Source organism: Parasteatoda tepidariorum, chromosome 5 (assembly GCF_043381705.1).
Source record: "Parasteatoda tepidariorum isolate YZ-2023 chromosome 5, CAS_Ptep_4.0, whole genome shotgun sequence".
NCBI classification, from domain to species: Eukaryota; Metazoa; Arthropoda; class Arachnida; order Araneae; family Theridiidae; genus Parasteatoda; species Parasteatoda tepidariorum.
Window position 1 is genome coordinate 67,561,697 of NC_092208.1, and position 26,006 is coordinate 67,587,702.

General features: G+C 28.7%; 1 protein-coding gene across 8 annotated transcripts in view; it reads right to left on the reverse strand.

Moving 5' to 3' along the window:
* Window positions 1-26,006, reverse strand: part of LOC107438772 (POU domain, class 2, transcription factor 3) — a 545,522-nt gene that overhangs the window by 116,933 nt on the left and 402,583 nt on the right. Inside the window, exon 1 of one of the 8 annotated variants that reach the window (XM_016051141.4) lies at window positions 24,530-25,163. The exons of the other annotated variants lie outside the window; for them this stretch is intronic. Within the exon in view, the coding sequence (XP_015906627.1) occupies window positions 24,530-24,677 (148 nt within the window). The 5' untranslated portion in view covers window positions 24,678-25,163. Of the gene's footprint in view, window positions 1-24,529; window positions 25,164-26,006 lie in introns of those variants that run through there. 8 annotated transcript variants of the gene reach the window in all.

Genomic DNA, 26,006 nt, shown 5'->3' on the forward strand with positions numbered 1-26,006 from the left:
ACTATATCCGGGAGTTTACTATAAGCCGTGTTCACTATAGCGGGGTTTGACTGTATATATATTTAGAGATACAGCCACTGCAAAAATATTGTATCAACAATTTTCTAAATATCAGATTATAAGCAAATATTTAATAAATACATCTAATACAAACTCATAGATATAGCTATTGCTACGAATATCTAGCTACATATTTCTTAATTTCTGATACATTTTTAACGTTAAAGATTACAAATGCATTCGTTGAAAAAGATTCACTAAATACAATTCAAAGATATTTATTAAACATTACATGTCAAAATACTGAACCGTAAAAAAATCCGTTTATGGTTATATTTGCATAAAACCATTTTTTAGGTCAATAAATACATACAGCTCTACCGTTTATAAATCCAAAAATTCGGGTAAAAATAATTTATTAACAAATAAAAAAAAGAAGAAAAAATTTGAGTTTAACACAACTGTTTTTACTTTCACGTTAGTTTATCTTAAATGCATGTTATTATTTTTTAAGATTCAAAATAAAGAATGAACTGAATAAAAACTGCTTGAAGGTCAAAAAAGAAAACGGAAGTAGTAAAAAAAAAACGAACTTTGCTTTTCTATTGGAGTTCCATAATTATTTTATCATTAATGCTGAGTAAAGATCACTTCTAAAATTTGTTCTCTGTTTTGTTGCGAAGTTGAGGTTAGTTTTAACAAAACGTTAATTAACTTATTCTAATCTATATCTAGATCCGTAGTAATCATGGTAATATAGTTCAAATAAAGCTCGAAAAACTTAAAAATCGCAATCGATGAGCGTTTATAAAAGAGCGTCATTTCGTAGATTAAGACCGGAAAGAGGCGGTTACCTAATCTTGATTTCCTATTTAGAAAGAAACATTTACAGGAAATTTAACTTACATGAAAAAAAGAATGTGCGTGAATGATTTTCTAAGTTATTAAAAACCGTATCTAATAACCTTGATTAAAAACTGTGGAAAGAGGCGCTTTTGAATACTAAACAGAATTTTTTACCGACACCAATTATCACATTGAGAAGAGTAATATTTTCTTGCTCATTGATGAAGCGTTTTTGTGAACAATTTTCATAACTTCTGTGAATTTGCAAGAATTAAGTAATCAAGTACATCAAGTAAAGTGAATCAAGTTAAGGGCATTTAAGCTGTAGATTTTCTTTAATTTTCCGTGGCGCTTTTTCGCCAAAATAAAAACATTTTTAAGCCACAATTTGAGTGTCTTAAATTCAAAGCAAATCTTTAATTTTAAATTGGATAGTTAATATTTTTAATATTAATCTTATTAATTTAATAGCTTGTAATATTTTATACTTTATAACAGTCTTAGAACAGCTGACTCAATTTTTGGGTGTACGATTAGTTATAACAAGCTTAAGCCTGTCCCGCCCCCGCAGGGGGTATCCGGCTCCGAAAGTTCGAAGTGAGCGTAACAGTTCAATTACATCAGCAAACATATTCAAAATTTTCAAATTAGAGTTTTAACAAATAGGTAGAGTATTAAATATGAAATCCAGAAAACAGTGCTACTTAGAAATAAACTAAATGCAAAAAAACATTACAAAGAAAATAAACAGTAACAATCAGAAGAGATATTGATGTCGCATCTTCAGTAGGGGTGCAAAGTTAATAAAAGGAAACAATTTCACATGGAAAATATAGGATGTTTGTAACTCAGAATATAATTACGGCTGGCGCAACAGTACTAAAGGTATCAAATACCAGGAATTTTTTTTTTAAACAAAAAAGACATAGATATATGTATAAACTCTAGGAACACAAGTGATTAAAATTTTCAAAATGAGGAATCACATAGGGGCAGAGATTGACAAAAGCATGAAACTAAAGCACAAAAATCATTTTAAGAGAAAATTCAAGTAAAAACCAAATAATAAACCGTGATTTAAAGAGTATCTTTCCTAACAAGAGGCAGCAAAAGGCCATCAAGATTCAGGGAAGTGCCTTCTTACAAAAAATTTTTCTTATTATTTCCTCAATTCCCTTTTTTATTTTAGAGTTTGACCAATGCTGCTTTATAAACTCATAGGTGGTTTTTGTACGATTAGTGTTCACTCCGTAGCCTTGTAATTTTGAACCCAATGTAAAAGACAAGGGAATTCCTGAATCAAGTATTAGGAAAAATTTGTCTTCGTAGAGGACTTTTTGATGAAAATAACCAGCATTTGAATTACATGGAGAGAAAAACCACGAAAACCTCCCACTGTTAACCCGACAACAAAGGGACTGTAACTCATGATCCGTCTACCACAGAGGATATTTTAATTCAATAGCTTGTAATAAAATTAAATAAACCTTTTAAAAATTCGCCAATTTGGAGATACTTTTATACAAAAAGTAAATCGATTCTTAAGTGCCTGATTATTTGTTTGGAATTTAAAGAAAAAAAAAAATCGTTTTTTTTTATAGGAATGTAGTCATAAGTTACGTAAAAAATAAATTTAAAAAAAATACATGCAATAATATTGAATTATTTATTTTTAAAAAAAAGTTGCATGCAGATATTTGGCAACAATGCATGTTTATTACTAAAATTATTGTAGATGTAAATAAATGGTTATGTATTTATATTATTAATTAGAATAGAAATATTTATATCATTTATGAATAAAATACAGCAAAACAATTGCTGCTATTTTTGTTGCGACACACTCCTCTCCTCTCTCTCTCTCTATATATATACCATCTCAAAACAGTTGTTTGTTGAGCTGTATTGGCATAATTTTATCAGAAAAAATTAATAGATAATCTAACATACAGCAAGCTTAATAACTCAAATTGTTATTAAATTATGTTGTTGATTATTATTGTTCCTGAATTATGTTATTAATGTTTTTCCTTCAAAGCATATATTTTTATACTACTATGCACACTTTTATAAACATTCATCATTTTCTATTTCTTCGAAAGTTTCTAATTAGTCTCGTAAACATATTCACTAACGACTTATGATGCATCCATCGCATTTAGGAAGGTGATTTTCGCGTTATTAATATTAAAAATCGTATGTTTCTTATTTAATTATTTCTGCGTAATATTTCCTTCATTATTATTAAAAGAACACGTGGAGGAAGGAAGAAATAAAATAACTTGGCTTAATGGCAAGGATAAATCGATGAAAAGAGGTGCTTACGTGGGTGTAATCTGAGAAACCTATTTTTTTTTTCGATATTCAAAATTTCAAATCAATAAAAAGTTATCAATGTTGTTATATAATTACTAAATATTTTTTTAAACCATTTACAACTAGCATGGTTTCAAAACCGTAAAAAAGAAATTGATCTGGATATTGAAGTTAGGCTGCTTTTGAATTGCGTTTTTTCAAATGAACAGCTGAATGTGCTTTATATATTTCGCTATCGTAAGCGATTGTAAATACCATACTTTTTTTGTGTTGATCAGCTTTATGGTGCTGCAATCAGATTGATAGATTAAACTCTCGGCTGTAAGGAACTAAGCGGCTTCATTAGGTGGACTTAGTTGGTGCGATAAAATTCTGGTTATTTAACCGTATTAGATGAAAGCAGTTAATAAACGGGTTTTCTCACAGTTAACAGTTTGAATACCATCTTATTTATGGTTATTTCAGTGTTTTGTTTGACTATGGAATTTTAATCTAATTCAGAATTTGCATAATAAACTAAATTAACTATTCAATTGAAAAAATACATATTTGTTAATAATAATATGAGTATCTGTTAAGGAAATTTATGGTTTTCACGCGTCCTTAATCTAATTTGGAATCTATATAATAGTCTAATTTAAAGATTTAGTTGAAAAATCAGGATTTGTTAATGAGAATATGCGTATTTATTAAGGAAATGAACGGTTATCACGAAGCCTTAAACAAATTTGGAATCTACATTTGGATATAACCTAAAGATTTAGATGGAAAAAGATTATCTATTAATAAAAATATGTGTACTTTTTAATTAAACTTCCAGTTTTCATGTGTCCTCAATCTATTTCGGAATTTACATAATAGTCTAACCTAAACATTTAGTTGAAAAATGCGTATTTTAAGAATATGTTTATTTGTGTATGAAATTAAGGTTTACATGAAGCACTTAATTTAATTCGGAATCTACATAATGATATAGCGTAAATATTTGGTTGAAACATGCTTATTAATTAATAAAAATATGTGTATTTGAATCTGGGTATAGACACCAGGATAATACATTTCACACATAATTTATTTACTGTTATTTCCTCAAAAACTAATTTTTCTTCATATTCATGCTTTTAAAAAATTAAATTTATGTCCTTGCGAAAAAAAGTTTAAATATTAGACATTAGTTAGAAGCGAAAAGTTAGAATTACGAGAATTATGGCATAAACCACCCATTGTTAGCCTAACGGCAAGAAGATTTGTGTTAACCCATGATCCGTCTAACACTTCAGATATTTTACGTCGTCAGTGTGGTTCACTAATTCTTTAAGTTCGAATTTAAACAGATAAAAGGCATTTAGATAAAAAAAAAAAGAAGAGTGAAACAATTTTAAAATTTCACGGATTTTTTGCAACAGAAAATAAATATTGAAATGCATTAATAATTTTATAATAAAAATTGATACCGGCGTTATATGAAAGAAATACGATGAAAAGACATATAGAAGGGTAACTTAATAAACAAGAATTATGCTGCTGTCTCATGTCACAGCAGATCAACCTTAACCTCATAACAAACAAATTATTAATGAGGAAAAACAAATAAAAATAATAAAAAATTGCCATTATAATTTTAAAGATACGCGAACATCTAAAACATAGTTACATACATGCTCAAAATAAAACAAATGAAAGAAACAAATACTTAATGCATTTAAAAGAAATGTCGGAGACAGAGACTTTGCTTGTTGATAAATGCAAACTTATTTAATAATTTTACATTTAAATTAATATTCAGATATAATGTAGTCAAATCTCGCACATTAACAGTGTATGAAAAGACGTTATAAGAATTAATTAAAAAATTCTAAAACAAAGCTGAAAGCCAAGCTGCTGACTGATAATACAGCAAATCAATATTAATGTAGAAACAAACAAACCATTAACGAGGAAAAATAAATATGAATACCTAAAAAAAGTCAATAAAATTTTTTTACAGTCAAAGAAATATATGAAACATATTTACATGAGTATTTAAAATGAAGCAAATTTCAGAAACAGCCACTTATACGTTTAAAAAAAAAAGGCAAGAAACAGCTATTTAGAGCGTTTGAAAACAAATGTACTAAACAGCCACTTAAAACTTAAAACACAAATTTTAGAAACAACCGCTTTGCTTGTTCAAAAATGCAAGCTAGGTTAATAATTTTACATACAAATTTAACGCTGTCAAGTTACATGCACGTTCAAATCGAAGCAAATGTAAAAAACAGACATTGAAAGCTTTTAAAACAAATGTAAGAAACAGCCACTTGACTTGTTAAAAAATGCAAGCTACGTTAATAATTTTACATTCAAATTTAACGTAGTCAAGTTACATGCACGTTCAAATCGAAACAAATGTAAGAAACAGACATTGAAAGCTTTTAAAACAGATGAAAGAAACAGCCAATTAAAAGTTTTTAAAACAAATGTGAGAAACAGCCAGTTGATTTGTTCAAAAATGCAAGCTACGTTAATAATTTTACATTCAAATTTAACACAGTCAAGTTACATGCGTGTTCAAGTAGTTACATGCGCGTTCAAATCGAAGCAAATGTAAGAAACAGATATTGAAAGCTTTTAAAACAAATATAAGAAACAGTCAATTAAAGTTTTTAAAACAAATGCAAGAAACAGCCAATTAAAGTTTTTAAAGCAAATGCAAGAAACAGCCACTTGACTTGTTCAAAAATGTTAATAATTTTACATTCAAATTTATACTCAAATTTAGAGCAGTCAAATCTTTCACATTAGCATTCTACGAAAATTCATCATAGGAATTACTCAGAAATCGAAAAACAAAGCTGAAAGCGATGCTGCTGACAAATCAATATTGAACAAAAGCAGAAACAAACAAACCATTAATGAGGAAAAAATAAACAAGAATATTTAAAAACAGCCAGTATAATTTTTTGTTGTTGTTGTTCATTTACGTCGCACAAGAGCTGCACAATGGGCTATTGGCGACGGTCTGGGAAACATCCCTGAGGATGATCCGAAGACATGCCATCACAATTTTGATCCTCTACGGACGGGATGACACCCCCGCTTCAGTAGCCCGACGACCTGCACGCGAAGTCGAGCACTTTACGGTAGCACAGTTTAACGAGGACCAATACCGCACACCCTCGGTCCCTACGCAGACTGATCCAAGTGGTCACCCACCCGCACACTGACCGCAGCCAGTGATGCTTGACTTCGGTGATCTGCTGGGAACCGTGTCTTAACGATCAGTTCACTGCGGGACAGTATAATTTTTTAAAAGATAAACAAAGATATAAAACATAGCTACAAATACTTTTAAAACCTATGAACTTAAAGCGCTTGAAAACATATATATGGCAAACAGCCAATTAAAGCTTTTAAAATAAATGTAATAAATAGCCATTTTTAAGCAATTAAAAAATGCAAGCCATTTTATTAATAACACAAATACAACACACATCGGTATTGCAAGAAAGAAATAACGTGAAGGAAAAAAAATCATAACAGTCGATCATAATTTCGAAAACAAGGTTCAAAGCAATGGTGTTGACTGATGATCGAAAAGATCAACATTAACACCGAAACAAACAAATGAAAGGTAAAGAAAGATCCGGCAGAAAAGATTCATCACTCAATGATGAATCCACCACCGTGTTTTCAATCATACAAGTGGAGAAATAAGGAAGCCAAAATCTTTAAAGGTCTGATTACCTGAATGCATCTTCGACGGCCGAAGGTAAAGACAATCATGATTTATGCATCTATCGAGTTCCTTTTGCGTCTGTCTATGTTTAAGGTATGTAAGTTTAAAAAGGATTTGATATTATTTTCTGGAAGTAATAGAAATTGAAGGCTTTATTGAAGAACATATAGCAAGCCATAAAGAAAAATAAAATCGAATGAGAAAAAGGTAGCAAGTTTTTGAATAAAGTGATAAAGTGAAGTAGATGGTTAATAAATTAAACTGCCACTTCAAGTTCAAAAAAATTCAAACCATTTTTTTAAAAATGTAAATCCTAATGTGGAAGTATAGAAACCAAACAACTGTATCAAAATTTAAATCGCGAACAACATGAATGTTCGTATTATAACTTCAATAACAACGTGCAAGTAAAAAATCATAAGAATAACAGTATTGCGAACATAAATTATTTTTTCTTTGATGCTAGAACTACGAACTCCACAAAATTACACGAACAAAAGCGCTGGCAAAAATACTCTAAATTAGAGCAAGGTGATTGCGTAACCACATATCAATTTTTATTCCAGCTAGGGTAAAAAATTAAGCAAATAAAAATAATGATTTCTCATCGCAGAGATGAAAACAAAGAAGAATACTCGTTATTTAACTTAGATTAAGAACAATATGAAAATCAGTATTATAAAGAATAATTGAATATCCATATTATATAATTTTTTTAAAAAGAAAACCCAACATATTACGCCCGTATTATAATTTATAGAAAAAGCAATAAAAACGCCCGTCTTATGATTTATGCAGTGAATATCATGAACGTCCGTATTACATTACATAAAAAAACCTAACATGCACGTCCGCGTTATAGTTCATATAAAGAACAATAAGAACGTTTTATATTCTATAAAAAAAAAACTCAACATGAACAATAAGAACTTCCATGTTGTGATTTATGACAAGAACATCATGAACCTTTATTATAACATATATGCATAAAAAAACAACAACATGAAGATCCACATTATAATTTAAAACAATAAGAAGGTCGTGTTATAATTTATGTAAAGTTATAGTTTATAATGAGAGCAACATGAATGTAGTACAATGAAAACGAAATAGAACAAAAAGAATGTACGATTAATAATTAATTACTCCCCTCCGTAATATAACTTTACAAGAATAAGAGTACAATCACATTAAATTATAAAAAAAGAACAAAAAGAACGTTTGTACAATAATTTATGAAAACAATAGCAAGGCGAACACAACTTATTCATTCTCCGATTGGAAAAAAGCATTCCCCAAATTTGCAAAAGAGTCGAAGGCGCTGGCCAAAGACCATAAATAAAAGCGAGACCACTATCACCTTTTTGTCCAGTTAGGGTCGAAGAATAGGCAAATAACAATAATCGTATAAAAACCATAAACCACAACAGAGATAGTTGTGGGTATATGCGGGGGTGTAGGGGAAAAGACAAGATAACTAGGAAGGGTAAATGCGGAGCGACAAACTCAATCAGGGATGGTAAAAAAAAAAAGAAGAAAAAAAGAAAACGAAGATGAAGAAGGGAAGCGATTATTCACAAAAGAAGAAGCGAATGAAAGAGGTCATCGCGGTGACGTCACAACGGGCCAATTAATGGAAGTTGGCCAGTGATTGATAAGAGGACCGCTTCCTTGGGCCGACGTCATCAAAGTCCCCGGGCCGTGACGTCGGAAATGGCCGTTTCTGCGATCGATCCGCTTCGGCCAAGTGGTCAGTTGAACCCGATGGATGGACCACATAACAAATCCATCTAAAAGTATCCCTTTCCTTTCTATTATGTCACAAAAAGAACATTTGGGTAATGTATTCCGAATATACCGTCTTTAATTGGGAGTTGTTAGTCTAAATAAATCTCAAATATTTGGACTTCGTTAGAAAATAATAACAAAGTTTAGTTTTTGACAATTGTGGAATTTTCACAAACATAATAAAAAGTAATTATAAATATAGAAAAAGTTTTTTAGTTTCTTTAAAACTAATGCAAAACTAAGTAAATCATAGTAAGGAACTTCCTTTGAATAAAATGGCAATTGCTATAACAAAATAAAATATTTTTTATTAAACGCATTGTTAGTAAATTTATTTCTTAATTCTGAAAAATCGATGCATAATGAAAAAATAAATATTTAAAAAACAATACCAAAAAGAGAGATTAAATATTACCATTTTTTTTCAAAACATATTTTATAACGTTTAACTCAGAAATTTAAGTTTAATTATAACAAACTACGGGTGTTACTTAAAAGTATTTTTTTTAATAAAAATTGTTAATGTATTTTAAATTTTGAAACCGATTCACTTGCTGGTCTGGTATTCAAAAGAACATAACATAATATATTTTGTTAATGCATTTGAATTTTGTTAAATCCTACAAATTTAAATTTTAAGAACAATTTAAGCCCGACTCTGAAAACAAAACAATTTTTTATTTTCACCAAATTCAATGTGATTTTTTTGTAGTTCTAATAATGAAATAACACAGAATAATATTTGAAAAATTTTCTTTTTTCTTTTTTTAAAATTGAAATAAAAGCTTAAAATGGCGATTTCTCAAAAATTAAACAACAAATTTTTTAATTCAAAGTTAAGTACCAGAAAGTCAAAACTAGATTTTTTGAAGAAAAAAACTTAAAAAACAGTCAAAAATGCATTAAAAAATTTACTTCTCTGGTATGCTGAATTTCGCTTATTTAAGATAAAAAAAATGCAGTTGTTCCTTACGTAAAGTGGCAAAGATTAGATCATTACTGAATAGTTATTAAAATAAGCTTAAAAATTATAATGGAAAAAATGGTTGTAAAATATTTATAATAATATTGAACTTTTTTTTTTATTTTCATTCCCGTTACCCTGTTAGACTTTTCATTCTGAAATTACGGTAAAATAACCTACAGCAATTTGTCCATCTGATTAACCATAAAGATAATGGCTAGATACATTTCTTTAACTTTATGGTTTTGAAACCATTTACTGGTGCAGTTAAAAATCCGTGAACACAAAACTATACTGTTTTGTAACCATTTACAATTAGCATAGTTTCTAAACCAATAAAATAAAACTTAAGTAGACAATGGAGTTCTGTGGGTGCTGCGCTATTTATCCGGTAATGATAGTTTCGTATTCCAGGGTCACCAATTTAAGTGAACCCGATGGTTTGATAGAACTAATGAAAAAATTCATTAAATCCAAAAACAAAATTATTTAGTTCAGTTGAAAAGTTAAAAATATATGCAAATGAATTAGAATATAACAGCTTTCCAGTTTCAGAAGTAATCTCTAAAAAAACTTCTGTCATGATGTGTAGATATATGTGCGTGCGAGATATTGATGTGCAGCTTTTCTTTTTTTAAAGGTTTCGCAAAATTAAAAAAAAAAAAAGTACGTATAGTTATTAACTTCTGACATTTCTAATTATTTGAAAACTGATTGTCTCAAATTTGCTTAACATGTTCTTCCAATTCGCTACAATGCGCAATTTCATCCATAATTTCACATAAAATATAATAAATATCAACTAATTTAAGTAAAAAAAACTTTGAAAATTAGTTAATAATTTCTGACATTTCTAATTATTTGAAAACTGATTGTATCAAATTTGCTTAGCGTGTTCTTCCAGTTTGCTACAATGCGCAATTTCATTCATAATTTCACATAAAATATCATAAATCTCAACTAATTTAAGAAAAAAAAACTTTACAAAATTAGAATAAAATGAAAAAAAAAAGAAAAAAAACTTTGAAAATTAGTTAATAATTTCTGACATTTCTAATTATTTGAAAACTGATTGCCTCAAATTTGCTTAGCATGTTCTTCCAGTTTGCTACAATGCGCAATTTCATTCATAGTTTCACATAAAATATCATAAATCTCAACTAATTTAAGAAATTTTTTTTTTACAAAATCAGAATAAAATGAAAAAAAAAATTTTTTTTTTAATTATCGTAAGTTTCAAAGAGGGAAAAAAGCCAATTACCTTTTTTAAAAGAAAAATAAAAGAGAAAAAAAAGCTAAAATTCTCACTAACGAAGCGTTTGAAAACACGGTTTCTAAATTTGTACTTATTAGGCATTGTAACACTTAGTGGTAGCACTTTTCGCCTAATGCCATTTGTTCACGAAAGGATGTTTACATCCATGTCATGCATGAACAATTTTGGAACAAGGTATTTATTATTCCAAAAGCATATTCGGCATTATAAACATAGTTAATGTTGTTTCAATATTTTAGCAACAATTCATAAAATTAGTAAAAACATAGTTACGTGCATATGATGCAAAACAGCTTTTAGAAGTAACCTGAACAGGGGTCTGTCCAGACATTTTGTAAAAGGTCGGTTTTTTGTAAAATTGTGAAAAAATTACTCGCAATTTGTGAATATAAAATGAACTTTAAGTCACATTCTTTCAACCAGGGTCCGGCTTTTGTGAATTTGTGCAAATAGGGTCCTGTTATTGCGAAAAACTTTTTCAAGGAGTTTTTAAATTGTAAAGACATACAAGATTATGCTCAACACTGTAAAACTATAATAAAAAAATTGAATTTTTAAAAATAAACAGTAATTGCTGCTACTAAATTAGAGATGCAACAAACAAATATTTGGTATGCTGACCACAGAATATTAATTTCGGACGAATAAAGGAAGAAGCGTCTGCCGAAAACAAAACTTAGTTCGTTTACATTTGTCTCTCTTTCCCCCCCCCCCTTCCTGGGAAGGGTTTATTCGATTAACAAAACAATAATGACGATAAACAAATTTGTGAAGGGTCCGATTAAAAGATAAATTATTTTGTGAAGGGTCCGTTTTCAAGTTAAAATATTTTGTGAAGGGTCCGTTTTTATGAAAAGATATTTTGTGAAGGGTCTGTTAGCGGACTCAAATTGCTTCTAAACAGACCCCTGCTGATAAATCATATGAAAAAAGCTAATAAATATGAATTTTACGTAAAACCTTAACTGATAACGAATATTATGAATTTTCTATAATTCTTTTTAAAACGCTAACGAATAGCGTGAACTTCTACATATTTCTTTTAATGAATATTATGAATTTTAAATAATTTTTTTAATGATTAAGTGCAGCATGAACTTAACATGACTTATTCAATAATAACGAATATCATATATTTTACAATCCTTTTTAAAAGATAATGAAATAATTCCATTAATGATAACGAATAGCATGAGTCTTACATATTTCTTTTAATGATAACGAATATTTATTATGAATTTCACATTATTTTTTAAATAAGGAATAGCATAAATTTTGAAAAATTCCTTTATTGATCTTACCTATTTTAAAGCGAGTATTTAAAATAAAAATCACGATAGTTACAATCTATATTTCAATCTAAGCAAAATGAAATTTTAAATGTATGAATCATTACTATAAAACATAGTTTTCTTATAACTGAAAGCGAATTGTTATATTTATTTAACGAAACATTTAATTATAAATTCAGCATAGTCAAAAATTCATTGACAATATTCAATTATAACACTCGTAATTGATTTTTTGGATATTTACTAATTTACAGATACTATACATTTTAGTAAATTATTATTTGCATACAATTAGTAAGTATGTCTTTTATATCAATACGAGAAACCAATGCTAGTATTTTTCTAAAAATAGTTTTAAAAAATAATTGTTTTAAACGAAATATTGACACTTCATACGTTTAAGATAATCACATAAATTAAAAGTTGATTTTATCGTAAGAAAATAAAATTAATTGTCATAATATGAGATGTTTCATAAGTTATGAAATTAAAAAATCACTTTAAAGCAATAAACGTTATTTAATGGTAAAAACTATTAACTAAAGCATCTGTAATTATCAAACCCTTCTGCCGGGACATTAAATATAACATATATAGAATAACAGGGAAAAAAAGCAGAATTTTTAATATTAACATTGTAATCAAGCAACAATTTTGTAATTACAACACTCTATAAGAATCGATTAGTATAATGAGAAGAACAGTAAGGTCAAAACTTCCAGGATATGTTAAAATTTACTGTGTTTCTAGCTCCAAGGGAACACCAAAAAGCTCGGTAATTTTTACCGAAGGGCTTTGATAAAATTAACAATAAAATATTGTTTTAAAATATGCGATGAAATTTGATAAATATGATATTCTATCGTGATAAGTTAGAGCATGGCATAAAAAAGATCATTATTGACTTGAATTTACTTTTCAGTTTTGTCTTTTTTCTAAATGTGGGGTAATAAGAACTATTAGATAATAAGAATTTTGATAACCATATTTTTCGTAAACCGTTTAACATGTATGAACGGAAAAAGTAACATGAAAATACATCACCGGAATAAATTATTAAATTTACATTAGTTCTTATCAAATTTTTTTAAGTAAAAAAAATTTTTTTTTCATTTAATTAAAAATTTGAATACTTATAATTTGTAAGCTAAGCTATTTTTAGCGAATTTTTAATAAAAATATGAACGCAGTTTTACTTTACTTACAAATAAAACTTTCTTAACAGAAAATGTAAACTCAAGCTTCACATTATTTTTAACATAAAATTTAATAGAAACGATATTTTACGATACTACGATTTCAGATGTACTATATGAAACATCTTATAAAACAGATTAAGAAAAAATACAGTCGTAAGAAATAAAAAAAAAAGAATAAAGTAAAATGCAGTAAAAAAAAAAATTGAAGTAATTGTTATACTTTGCACATAAAAATCATATTAGCTAGGCGTTATATTTGACTCTATTTTTTTCCATCAACTGAGCAGCTGAAATATCAGTAACAAGTTTTGGAGCAATAAAAACATACTTTATGACTCTTGGATATAAAAATACTTCATACGATGCAATACATTAAATAAGTTTGCTTTACGAACGTTAGTGTAACAGTAATGCTTGTTTGAGTTCGTCAAATCCCATTAATTATGCTTATTTTATATTAAATCGTAATTTTAAGTATAAATAATGATGAATGGTTAGGCTTAGATAGGAAGATGAGGGAAGACAGGACAATACTTTAGGGAATTATGTAATACCTGATACTGCGATTAAAATTGAACGGTTCAATATAAACACTTCATTAAAGTTGAACAAAATTTGCACCTTATTTAGTTTTTATTGATTAAAAGGTTCAAAGTTGAGCAGATTTTTTTTTAAAGTATACGACTAGGAATTTTAAGACTTCCAGAAAATTAATCGAACCTTAATATCAGCACCTTAAAAAACAATTTGGTACTACCTTAATAAGATAAGAAAATTAGTAGTGTCTTTGGTCAGATTTGACCATACACAGATAGAAATTTTTTCGGAAAAAATGGTTAAATAAACATTTATTTAATTGTTATTTTACCATATTTAAACAAAACAGTTACCAAACCTTAAATAAGATGGTATTCAAACTGTTAACTGTGAGAACCAGAATTTTATCGTACCAACTAAGCCCACCAAATGAAGCCATTTAGTTCCGTGCAGCTCGGTACACATAGCAGATAGGGCTGATCTGTCAGTCTTCGGACCGAGAGAACGCAGGTTCAAGTCCCAGGGTTGATCACACAAAATTTCTTCCATTCCCTTCAACACATGAAGAACTTCTAGTGTCTGCACTTTCCATTGCACATTACCTAACGAAAAGCCTAGCTCTGATGTCCAGTTAAATTTCGTTTTGGCAGTTTTGAAACCAGGCTAGTCATAAATGGTTAAAAATCATATTGTTTTGTACTGATGGTTTTATAATCCTGCTAATTGCAAACGGTTACAAAACAGTAAAAAAAATGTTCTTTACCGCGAACTTTACGGTTAATTGGATGGACAGATTGCTACCGGTTATTTTACCATAATTTTAGAATAAAATATTCTAACAGTGTGGTATATAAACACTCATAAAAAGTAAAACACACTTGGCACATTTTTAATTATACTAAGATTGAAGCAAATTTGAAACATATTAAGGCTCAAAACGCTCGAAAATTTCTAAAAGTGTAAGTATTCAAAATTTTAGGAGAAAAAATAGAAACGCAATCTAGTATATAAACGCATTCTGCTTAATGTTAAGTATGTGCGTTATATAGCATATGTTTTTAAGGTTATGCAAAAACAGATAATAGTTTAATATTAGCTTAATTCCATAATAATTTTTAAAGGGGAAAAAAAGGGTGATTTTATTTACACCACAAATGCCGCATTTGCTATTTCATTAAAAATTCAGTGAGCTAGAAGTTAATACGGCGCTGGAGCTATTTTTCACATGAAGTTAGACTAAACAATAAAAATATTGTAACTAATTTTATGGAAAAAAGATCAATTAAAAAAAGATCACATTCACACAAAAGATCATTAAGACTACATTCTTATAAAATGCATGAAATTATTTTTAGAATAAGCACACTACTTCGTTAAGTTGTGAGCTAAATAATTAATAATACATATTTTTCAAAAATTATGTATTCCTTGTGTCATTGTGAATTTAAAAACAAATGTTTTTAATCAAATTTAAATTAAATTTAAATCCGATTTCGCGCATAGTTAATAGCACTAACTAAAGCCGGTATCTTGCGCTACAACATATCTGATGTTTATTATTTAAGATAAATAACATTTTGTATGTAACTATTTTTGTTAAAAATCATAAAAACTTGTAGTCTGTGCAGGTTTTTTTAAATTTTTTTAAAGGTCCTGTTATCGTGAATTCAGGAAACAAAGGTATTGTTTCTGGAAGGAAAAAATCATGTAACTTCATGGAGCACTGAATGTAACTGAGGGCAGCATTGGTTTCAGCAAATAAAAAAAAAATAATAATTAAATTTTTTTCTGTTTATTAAAAAAAGTTTTTTATAAAAATTAAGTAATTAATTCTTATTAAGATTTCAAAGCTATGAATGAAAGATGTCATCGAAACAGATTTTTAAATGAAGAATTTTGTAAAGGATTTATTTTGGAGTTAAAATGTGAATGAAGGGTCCATTTTAATGATAACAGGGGTCTGTTTAGAAGAAAATTGGGTCCGTTAACGGACTCTTCACAAAATATCAATTCATAAAAACGGACCCTTCACAAAATATTTTAACTTAAAAACGGACCTTTCACAAAATGATTTTACTTTTAATCGGATCCTTCACAAATTTGTTTATCTTCATTATTGTTTTGTTAATCGAATAAACCCTTCCCAAGGGAAAAAAAAGAAAGATGGATGTAAACGAATTAAGTTTTTTTTTGTCTTCGGCAGACGCTTCTTCCGATATTCGTCCGAAATGAATATTCTGCGTTCAGCAGTATAGGCTAAATACCAAATATTTGTATGTTGCATCTCTAATTTAGAAGCAATTGCTGTTTAATTTTGAAAATTCAATTTTTTAAAATTATAGTTTTACAGTGTTGAGCATAATCTTGTATCTATTTACAATTTATTTCGCCCTACAGGACCCTATTTGCACAAATTCATAAAAGCAGGATCCTGGTTGAAAGAATGTGACTTAACTTTTATCTTATATTCATAAATTACGAGCAATTTTGTTCACAATTTTACAAAAACGGACCTTTCCCAAAATGCCTGGACAGACCGCTGGATAATGTCTGAAGTATTTCTTAATGAATCCAAAGTTCTCCTAAAATGATCTTTGATTATTTGCACTTATCTAGAAAGATCTAACACATTTGTTTCTACTTTTTAATTTAAAACTCTATAATTTATATTTGAAATCATACGAGTAATTTTTTTACACTTGGATCATAGCTAACAGAATAAAATACCTACTATGTTTCAGCATGCATTGATTACCATATATATCATTAAGACGGTATTCAAAACTGCAGTAAAATTGGATCGGGATTTAAAGAATTAAGCAAGATTTGATATAATTTACGTTTAGTTACTAAGAACAGTTGGTTTGGCAGAAATTGTAATACAGATATTTCAGATTATTATAAATTTGAAAAACGAAAGAAAAAAAAATTCTAACGATTACCTTTAGGATAAAAGTTGGCCCAAAAATTGTTCGACATTCTAATAAGAAATCAGTGTGATCTATGCAATCGTATGAGAAGGAAATAAACACTCATTCGTTTTTAATACAAATATATTTTTAATAGTTCGATAATAAAAAATTCGGATTTTCGCAAGTCTTGTATATTTTAGAAGAAAATAGCTTCAGAAATGCGCCAAAATCAATTAAATATAGTCGTAAAATATGATATTCCTGTGTTTTGAACAGTTAGATTTAGATGCGCAGCTGTTTAAAATATCAAATGAAATAAGTTTTTTTTTATCGCCTTCCTTAAATCTATTAAGTATGATGTTTACACGAATTTCCGACGTATTCACACGTGCTAGTTGGTAACATTTGTCGGCTACAGCTTGATGTTAAGCAAATACAAATTATAGATAGGCCAATCTTAAAACATTTTTATGATAATATAGAAGCCATTAAATTTAAACACATTTTTAAAAGGAATGATGATAACTTCTCAGATACTTTAATAATACATAAATGGAAAGTGATTCGCTTAATAAGTGATTAGCTTATAAATGGACACAACTGATCAAATAATGAGTAAAAAAACTTCACCGAAATCATTTTAAAATAACGCGAAATAGTAAACTAGTACATCAAACCACAAGATTTGGATTCGTCGCAGGGCGCAAACAATTTCAAATTATAAAGAACAAATTATCTGTTTTTCGTTCTAAATTTTCCTCCGAGAAAGTATTATAGATAAGTTCAAAGGACCGCGGTGGCTTAGGGGACAGAGCGTTCGACTCCCAAAGAGGTGAGCCCGGTTCGAATTTCAGTGGTGACTGGTTGGTACAAACTCTTCTCCAGGCTTGCACCGACTACAGTGCTGAATAAAGTATCCTCATTAATAGACCGTTGTCCCAATACTTGATCCAGAGACGTGATGGCTCAGGGGTTAGAGAGCTTGCTTTCCAATGAAGTGAACCGGGTTTGAATCCCAGCGATGGCTGATCGATTCAAATTCCCCACTGACCACAGTGCTCACGTAAAATAGCCTCAGTGGCAGACAGATTATGGGTTAGATTCCCCTAACAGTCAAGCTAACCTTGGGAGATTTTAGAGGTTTTCCTCTACATGTGACGCAAATGTGGGTTAGTTTTATCGAAAAGTCCTCCACGAAGGCATATATTTCCCAATACTTGATCCAGGAGTTCCCTTGTCTTCTGGATTGGGTCCAAAATTACAGGGCTACGGAGTTGGACATTGGTATTCGTAAACTCAAAAAATTGGGTCGGCTGTTTAACGTCGGTTATAAATTTCTTATTAAAAATGACTACTTAAAAGTATGCTACTCAATGGGGTCAAAAATTAATACTGAAACGAGAATAAAATAAAAACGCTATCGCAAACCTAATAAATCAGTTAAGAATAAGTGTTAAATTCTCCTAAACATACTCGATTGCAAGAGAAAATAAAAGAGAAGTTGAAAGGCTATCGTTAGAAATATCCGCCTTCCTCAATTGTGATGTAGTAGAATTTGATAGCGATTTGATTATCTCTTTTACATGAAGCTACCGCAATAAAATTGAAAACATTCGAACATGGTTATATAAAGCATTTTTATGTTGTTCTTGTAATATGCTATTATAAAGTTATTATGCATACTAACAAATCTATCATTTAAAAAAAATAGACATAAATTACTTAATTTTTATGAAAGAAAAAATCTACACGTCATTGACGATGAGCTTGCATTTTAAGTTAAACAGTTTCTAAAAATTATAAATACATCACGACAAGATACTTATCTCGCATAGCACAAAATGCTTTGTAAGACAATGAATGTAACAAAGTTGTGAATGATAAGTCTTAGGGAGTTGAAAATCTATGTCAACAAATAAATCAATAATGATTAAAATCTACGCAAAACAAAGAGTTCCACTAATAAGGGAAACCTAGAAATCATCGAATCAACGTACAGCTCTATCGTAGGAATTACATTATCATTGCACATAGTAGCCAGAATGAATATAACTTCCGTTAAAAATGAAGAATTTAATTATTAATTCCTTATTAACAAGCAATGACTAAGTATTTTTTAAACTTCATTATTAAAAAAAAAAACCTAAAATAAGATAGGTTCTAGAAACCAGAGGCCGCAAATAAACTGATTGCGATCATTTTTGGAAATTGAAATTTATTAAATGTTTGTATTTTAAATACTTTCGGAAAATTTAGTTCATAAGCAGTCTTAGAAAATTCAGCAAATTTGATGTAGCCTCAATAATAAGGAGTTAAATCAAACCATATTCCCACAGAGTTTAAACCAAAGTATCGCGCAATAGAGTTCAACAATGAGTAATTTACACTTAATAATGTAAAATTAATTACTATATTTGTACTGTTTTGTTTGTCTTTAAATGCAATATATAACCATGATTGAATTAATTATACCATAGTAACTGGAATCATTGATATTTTTCGTTAAAAATAAAATCCTCCTTTGGAAATTACAAGAAAAAAAAATTGAACATTGAACCATAAGGTGAAAAGATTGTACAACCTTGATAAAGTTGCTATAATATTAAAACTGAACGATAACGTGTAATCAAGTTCAAAAAGTGCAATAATATGGTTCAGTTTAACACCATGTTAAGGTTGTAGCAAATGTGAATAAAACAAAACGGTTTAACACGTTTCATATTTTCTAACAGTGAAGTCATGCTGAATATTATTTATAGATCATGCTCTACAAAAGAACGATGTTTTAACTCGCCAATCAAGCACAAATTTTACAGGCTTTGCAGCAAAATGTGATTCCTGTGCGACTTATGTGAGAATTTATTTTTAAACTTTGTGAAGTTACAAATTTTAGGTATATAAAACAAAAAGCATTTTACATGACTTTCTTTTTATTTAAAATACAAGAAATACTAATATATATAAAAAAAAATGTACTTCAGTTCCGACAACAAGAGATTGTACTTAATTTCTTAATTTCGACATTAAATTTTAAGTTTTTTGCTTAAAGTTAAGGAACCATATGCGTTTCTACTACTTTTCAATCTATTATTTACTCAAAATGTTATCAATTGTGTCGATTATACCTCTTACGTAGATAATTTCGTTTCTTCGTTAGCATGCAATAAAATAACTTCAAAATAATCTTCTAGACTATATTTTTTATCATTAGTTTGGCGACATTTAAGTAATTATTGTTCAATATTCTTCAGAAAATCCTATATTTTTCAAATTTTATGGTTTTATAATGAAAAAGGAAATAACAAAAAAAAAATTTCCGGCATTATTTTTCTAGACTCTAAATATCGATAAATAAATGCATTAAAAAATTTGATTTCTTATTTGAGATTCGAGAACATTCCTAAAAAGCAAAATTTCGAACATATGCCCATTGTTTTACAGCTTTTGCACATAAAAACTGTGTTTTAACTCTGTCTATTTTCTGAAATTATTCTTTTAAAAGTAATAAATTTGATATTAAATCGCTATAAAAAGTAAAAGGAACTCTGAATTTTTATTCTGATATTATTTAGCCACTTTAAACTTAGAAACTTTTAATATTTTTTTTTGTAATTGTAATGCTTGCAAATCATAATACATACATTATAAAAACATCCTATTCGACTACTATGACAACATTTGAAAAACTCGCTTGGGTACTGAAAAAAATTCTGGTTAAAACTTCCAGAATATGGTAAAATTGACCTTGTTTCTGGTTATTTGGGAATACCAAAGAGCTCGGTAATATTTACCGAAGCGCTTTTATATTGGTTTTAGTAAAATTAACAATAAAATATGGTTTTATAATATATATGATAAAATTTAGGAATGGTAAAAGTTGATAATTTTACAATGAATAATTTAGAGCATGGCATAAAAATCATTTATTCGGTTAAATTTACTTTTCAGTTTTGTATTTTTTACTAAATGTGAGGTAATAAGAACTATGAATTTGAAAACCAGAATTTCCGTATGAACCATATGAACGGCAAAATTTCCAAATGGAATGGTTTAAATGCCATACACTTTGTTTTTATAAACTAGAATTATGTTTGTTTGTTTTTTACCAGAAATGTCTTAACATTATACCAGAATTTGTTGCTCTGTGTTGCGCCTAACTTTTAAATGAATCTTCGGACAGAACAAAAAAATAGCTCGTCATTATTTCACGATTATAATGTTCAGTTGTTATGGTTCGCTAGTTCTCGCATTGGAATTTGACTATCTGTTCGATCTAACTACTTTTAATGTTATTAGATGAAAATGAATTTCAATATCTTATATTAAGCATGTTTTTAAATGATATATACTTCTAATAGCATTTGTAAAAAATAAAAACTTTATGATAATCAAAATTAAACAACAAACACTTTCGAATTAGTGGAAGTTTATTATTTAAAAAGTAAAAGATAGTTTGAAGAAACAATGTTTGATATAGTTTAAACTCATTATTATAAACCAATGCGTTATTCAGCTAGAAATAAAGACAATTTTAAAGAAATAATATTTTAATATTAGAATTAAAAAAATAAATTACCATAATTGTAGTTGAAAACTTCGAATCTTTAACGAAAGATTGGAAGAAATTTCGAAATCTTTAACGAAACGCATTTTAAAAATTGGGATTTAACAAAAGTTATATAACACTTGTTTTCTGACAACTACGTTTTGTTATGTATGGAATTAATAGCTTCGAAACTTAACAAAGCAAAATATACACGTAACAATAACTATTCGCTATTATCGTTGCCATAAAGGGTTTTAATTTACCTGAAATATGTGATACAATCTAAAGCACCGATAATCCTTTGGGCGACGCAATTTTTTCTCACGGACACTGGGAAACGTTAAAGATTCTCAATTTTTTAATTGTAATGCCGATTTTTCGAATTGTTAAAAATGGCCATTCGCGTGGCGCGACTTAGAAAAAGAACTTTCTAAGCATGCCAAAAGATTAGAAATTACTGCTTGTTAAGTAAAACTAAAGATGAGTAAAATTTGATGACACTTGATTAAATTTAATGAGTTTAATGACACAAAAGCCGATAGCGGTTGTACGGCGCCAAACACATATATTAGTAGGTTTTTGGTTTAACGGGATCAAATAATTGAGAAAACAAAAAATTAAAAAGGGGGAGGGGAGTATACAAGAGAATATAGGGGTCCGGTACTGAGAAAAAAAGTATGGTCAAAACAACCATATAATGACAAAATTTACTGTGTTTCTGGCACTATGGGAATACCACAAAGCTCGGTAATTTTTACCGAAGCGCTTCTGAAATGATTTTGGCAAAATTAACAATTAATATAGTTTTATAATGTTTTGTAAATGTGGAAAATTTAGTAATTTTATTGTACTCCAGAGCACGGCATAAAACCATTTATTCGGACAAATTTACTTTTCAGTTTTGTATGTTTTTACTAAATGTGTGATAATAAGAACTATAATTTTAAAAACCAGAATTTCCGGTTAACAGTTACCATATGAATGGAAAAACTACCAAATGGATGGCTGAAATACCGTATATTTTGGTTTTAATAACCAGAATAATTATTATTTAAAAATAATGTGATTATTATACAGTTACCAAGTTATACAGTATGGTAATTTTACCAAAATTTTTTTTTCTGTGTTTGACCAATATTGACATAATTGACCAATAGGCAATGTTAAAATACAAAAAAAAAAAAAAAAAAAAAAAAAAAAAAAAAAAAAAAAAAAAAAAAAAAAAAAAANAACAGAGGTTGCTTATAAATCAAAAAAATATTACATCAATGTTAACATATTACTAAAGTGAACTTAGACTTTAAAATGAATAAATAAGCAGTTTAACTAAACTGTGCTCACAAAATAATATAGATTTAGTTTAAGTGAAAAACTACTTTACATTTCAAATTCTTCTTTTAAATTTTATACAAAAGCTTAATTATTTAAAAAAATAAATATCAATTAAAAAATTATAATATAAAATACAATTGAATTATTATGGAATGTGATCATAATTAATCAAATAATTAAATCAAAACAAGCAGGGTCGAGGACCTGATATGAAATTTGAGTTATAAATAATAAGATTTTAACAAATGAATTATTTTAAAGCTGTAGTCAACTATGGTAATTAAATCAAAACAAGCAGGGTTGAGGGCCTGATACGAAACTTGAGTTATAAATGATGAGATTTTAATACATAATTCATTTTAGGACATTTACGAAGCAGTTAATTTAATAAGAAATATGAAAAATGTTAAGTGCTCAAAACTGAAGGTTTAAATGTTTTAAGCATAAGTTCATAAGTTAAAATTAGCTTTATAATAAATTCAGGACGGAAAGAACAAGAACGCGCAATAGGGAGAAAGAAAAGTTAACTAATTCCAAAATGAATTAATTAATTTAAATCAAATAATTTATAAATAAATAAAATGGAGTTAAATTTTAAAAATTCTCCCTAACAAAATAATTAGGTAATTAACAAAAATGTTTATCGTCACACGATTTACAAATTATCTGTAAAAAGGTTTTAAATCAATTTAATCGAAACTTAGTAATTATTTCGTAAAAATCGTCAAATAAGTCTATCAGGGCAAATTTTACAAGTTATTCCAACAAATTAATTATTTTATAATTGGAAGCAATAAAATTTTGAATATTTGTTAAGCGTTTGCAATTTTTTGTTTGAAGACCAAATTTATTATCTTGAAGAGGTTCATCAATTTATATAAGTTTACCATGACAAACTTCTTAATTATTGTTAGTTTTTAATGTTAAAGCTCAACGTATTTTAAATTATCACTCTTTGAAATTTATTTACCATAATGATGTAATAAATTCCGTATTAAAAAGTTACAGCATCTTGATATATTACCAGCTTAAAAATAGTTTTAGTTACTTTTTAAAGTCAAAGTACTACACATTTGAAAACACCTTCCATTACGTTAATATATTTTCACTGTCGCAGATATATGTAATTATTTATGTATTTTAAAAATTGAAGTTAAAGTTCAATGTATTCGAAATTACAATAAGATAAAACGCGCTTCTATTAAAGTTCACCATCAAAGACTTACCAACTTTCAAAATTATTTTTCTAACATTACAACGCACAATATATAAAGTGTTACTTTATATGTTTACCATGTTGCGTTAAACTTCCTTTTATTATTATTATTATTATTTTTTTTACATTCTAAGATTATTCTTATTTGAAAGCATTGATATATTTATTATCTGTTGAACAAATTTTGAAACAATTATTAATTTTCATATTTGAAGCCATACAAATTCTCTCTTAATTATTATTACTTTTCATATTCCGAAGTTATTGAGATCGAAATCACTCATACATTACCGGCTTAAGTTTAGTAAAATTTTTTCACATTTAAAGATATTTGAAAGCTCTGATGTATAACAGTTATTACAAATTGCATCAAAATTCATATTGAAATGCTGTTGTATTTTTCGAAAGCATTCTTATATTACCAGCATAACAAGTTTCCTCATTTTTTACCGAAGGTAAAATATTTGAAAACATTATACGCATAACAAATTTCCTAATAATTTATCTAAAAGTGTGAAGTTCATTGTATTCGAAAGAAAGTAGAACGTAGGAAGTGTTTCACGGGAACTACAGGAAAGGGTACTCACCAGGGTGTTCATGAGGTGAAGTGTCATCTGCCGAAGAAGAGGATCCGTTGGTGCCCCTATTGCCGATGTTGGTCGGCCAGGGCAGCCGAGGTCCGAACTTGCTTGCCCACAAAAGCGGGAAGAATGGAGACACATTCACGGCATCCATTTCTTTATTTTTCCGTTATTTCAGCCGTGCGGCAAGTCAACACCCGCTCTGCCATCCATTACACAACAATTCTCCAAAATAACAACACAAAACAGTTTTTTTTGTTTGTTTTTCCTCTCGGTAAAAAGGCGAGATTAAAAAATACGGAGAATAAAATCACTGTTTATTTCCCCCGTCTGTCAAACAACTTGTAAGGCAACCGTTACTGAGGTAGGTTAGGAATGATGAAAAAAGTATTTCGTAATAAAAAATAAAAATAATAAAGACAAGTTCTAGAAGTCCGCGTCGACTTGCATCTTCTTAGTGCCGCGTCAGGTGTATAGAGATTGTGGCGTGCTGTCTCTACGCGTGCGAACCCATTGAGCGCCACACGGCTTCTGACTCGTGCCGCCGTCACTTGGCTCGACTACAGCGCCCTCGTCGCCAACCACTTTAGCCAGAAAACATCCCTTCTTCCTCCGCCTCTTTCTCTCTACTCTGTGTCTCAGCAGTTTTCATACGTAAATAGATTCTCTCTCCATCTCGTATTCAATCAATCAATCAGACACACAAAACGAAAGATGCCTTCATTTCCTTGCGGATTTCTCCTTCCCTCCTCCCACAACTAGAGTTTTGTGGACAAGCTGGGAGGACATTTTTTCCTCACTTTGAGTTTGTCTTGCACGGAGCACGCACGCTTCGTTGCTCTACCTGAGCACGTGCACGCATTTCTATCAGTGGTAGGAAATGGCGAAAGGGAATTAACTACAAATCCGTAACATCTCTTACATTAAATTAGTATAATAATTAAAGCTATTTTTTAATTAATAATACGTATCTTTATTAGGGTTTTTTTTTTTCAATTTAAAACGAAGCTTTTAAATTTGGAAATTTTACTCTTTAAGTAGGACGTTAATGAAAAGGAAAATGAGCGACACTTACTAGTTTCTAGAAAAAAAAGCAACACATATATTAGTTTTTGAAACAAATTTTAACCTTACAATTTCACACACGGTTTTTAAAAATTTACTTCACAATTAGCGATTATTAAAATGCACCAACTAAAAATCGTTTTCTGCTACTATACCAATTGTCTCATTTTTAAATGATATCTCTGATGATCTGTTTCGAAGGAAAAAAAAAACCTTGTATTCACATATTTTGTAAGAAATATGTTAAAATTAGCACTCAAATTTCTCCCTACTAATAACCTAATGCTGTAAATTAATTTTCAATCCAAAAAGTAAATCGGGGATACGATATCATGTGAATTAAAAAGAAAACTTTCAAACAGATTAATACAGTATTAAGAGAAAACGATTTTGTAGATTNAAAAAAAAAAAAAAAAGA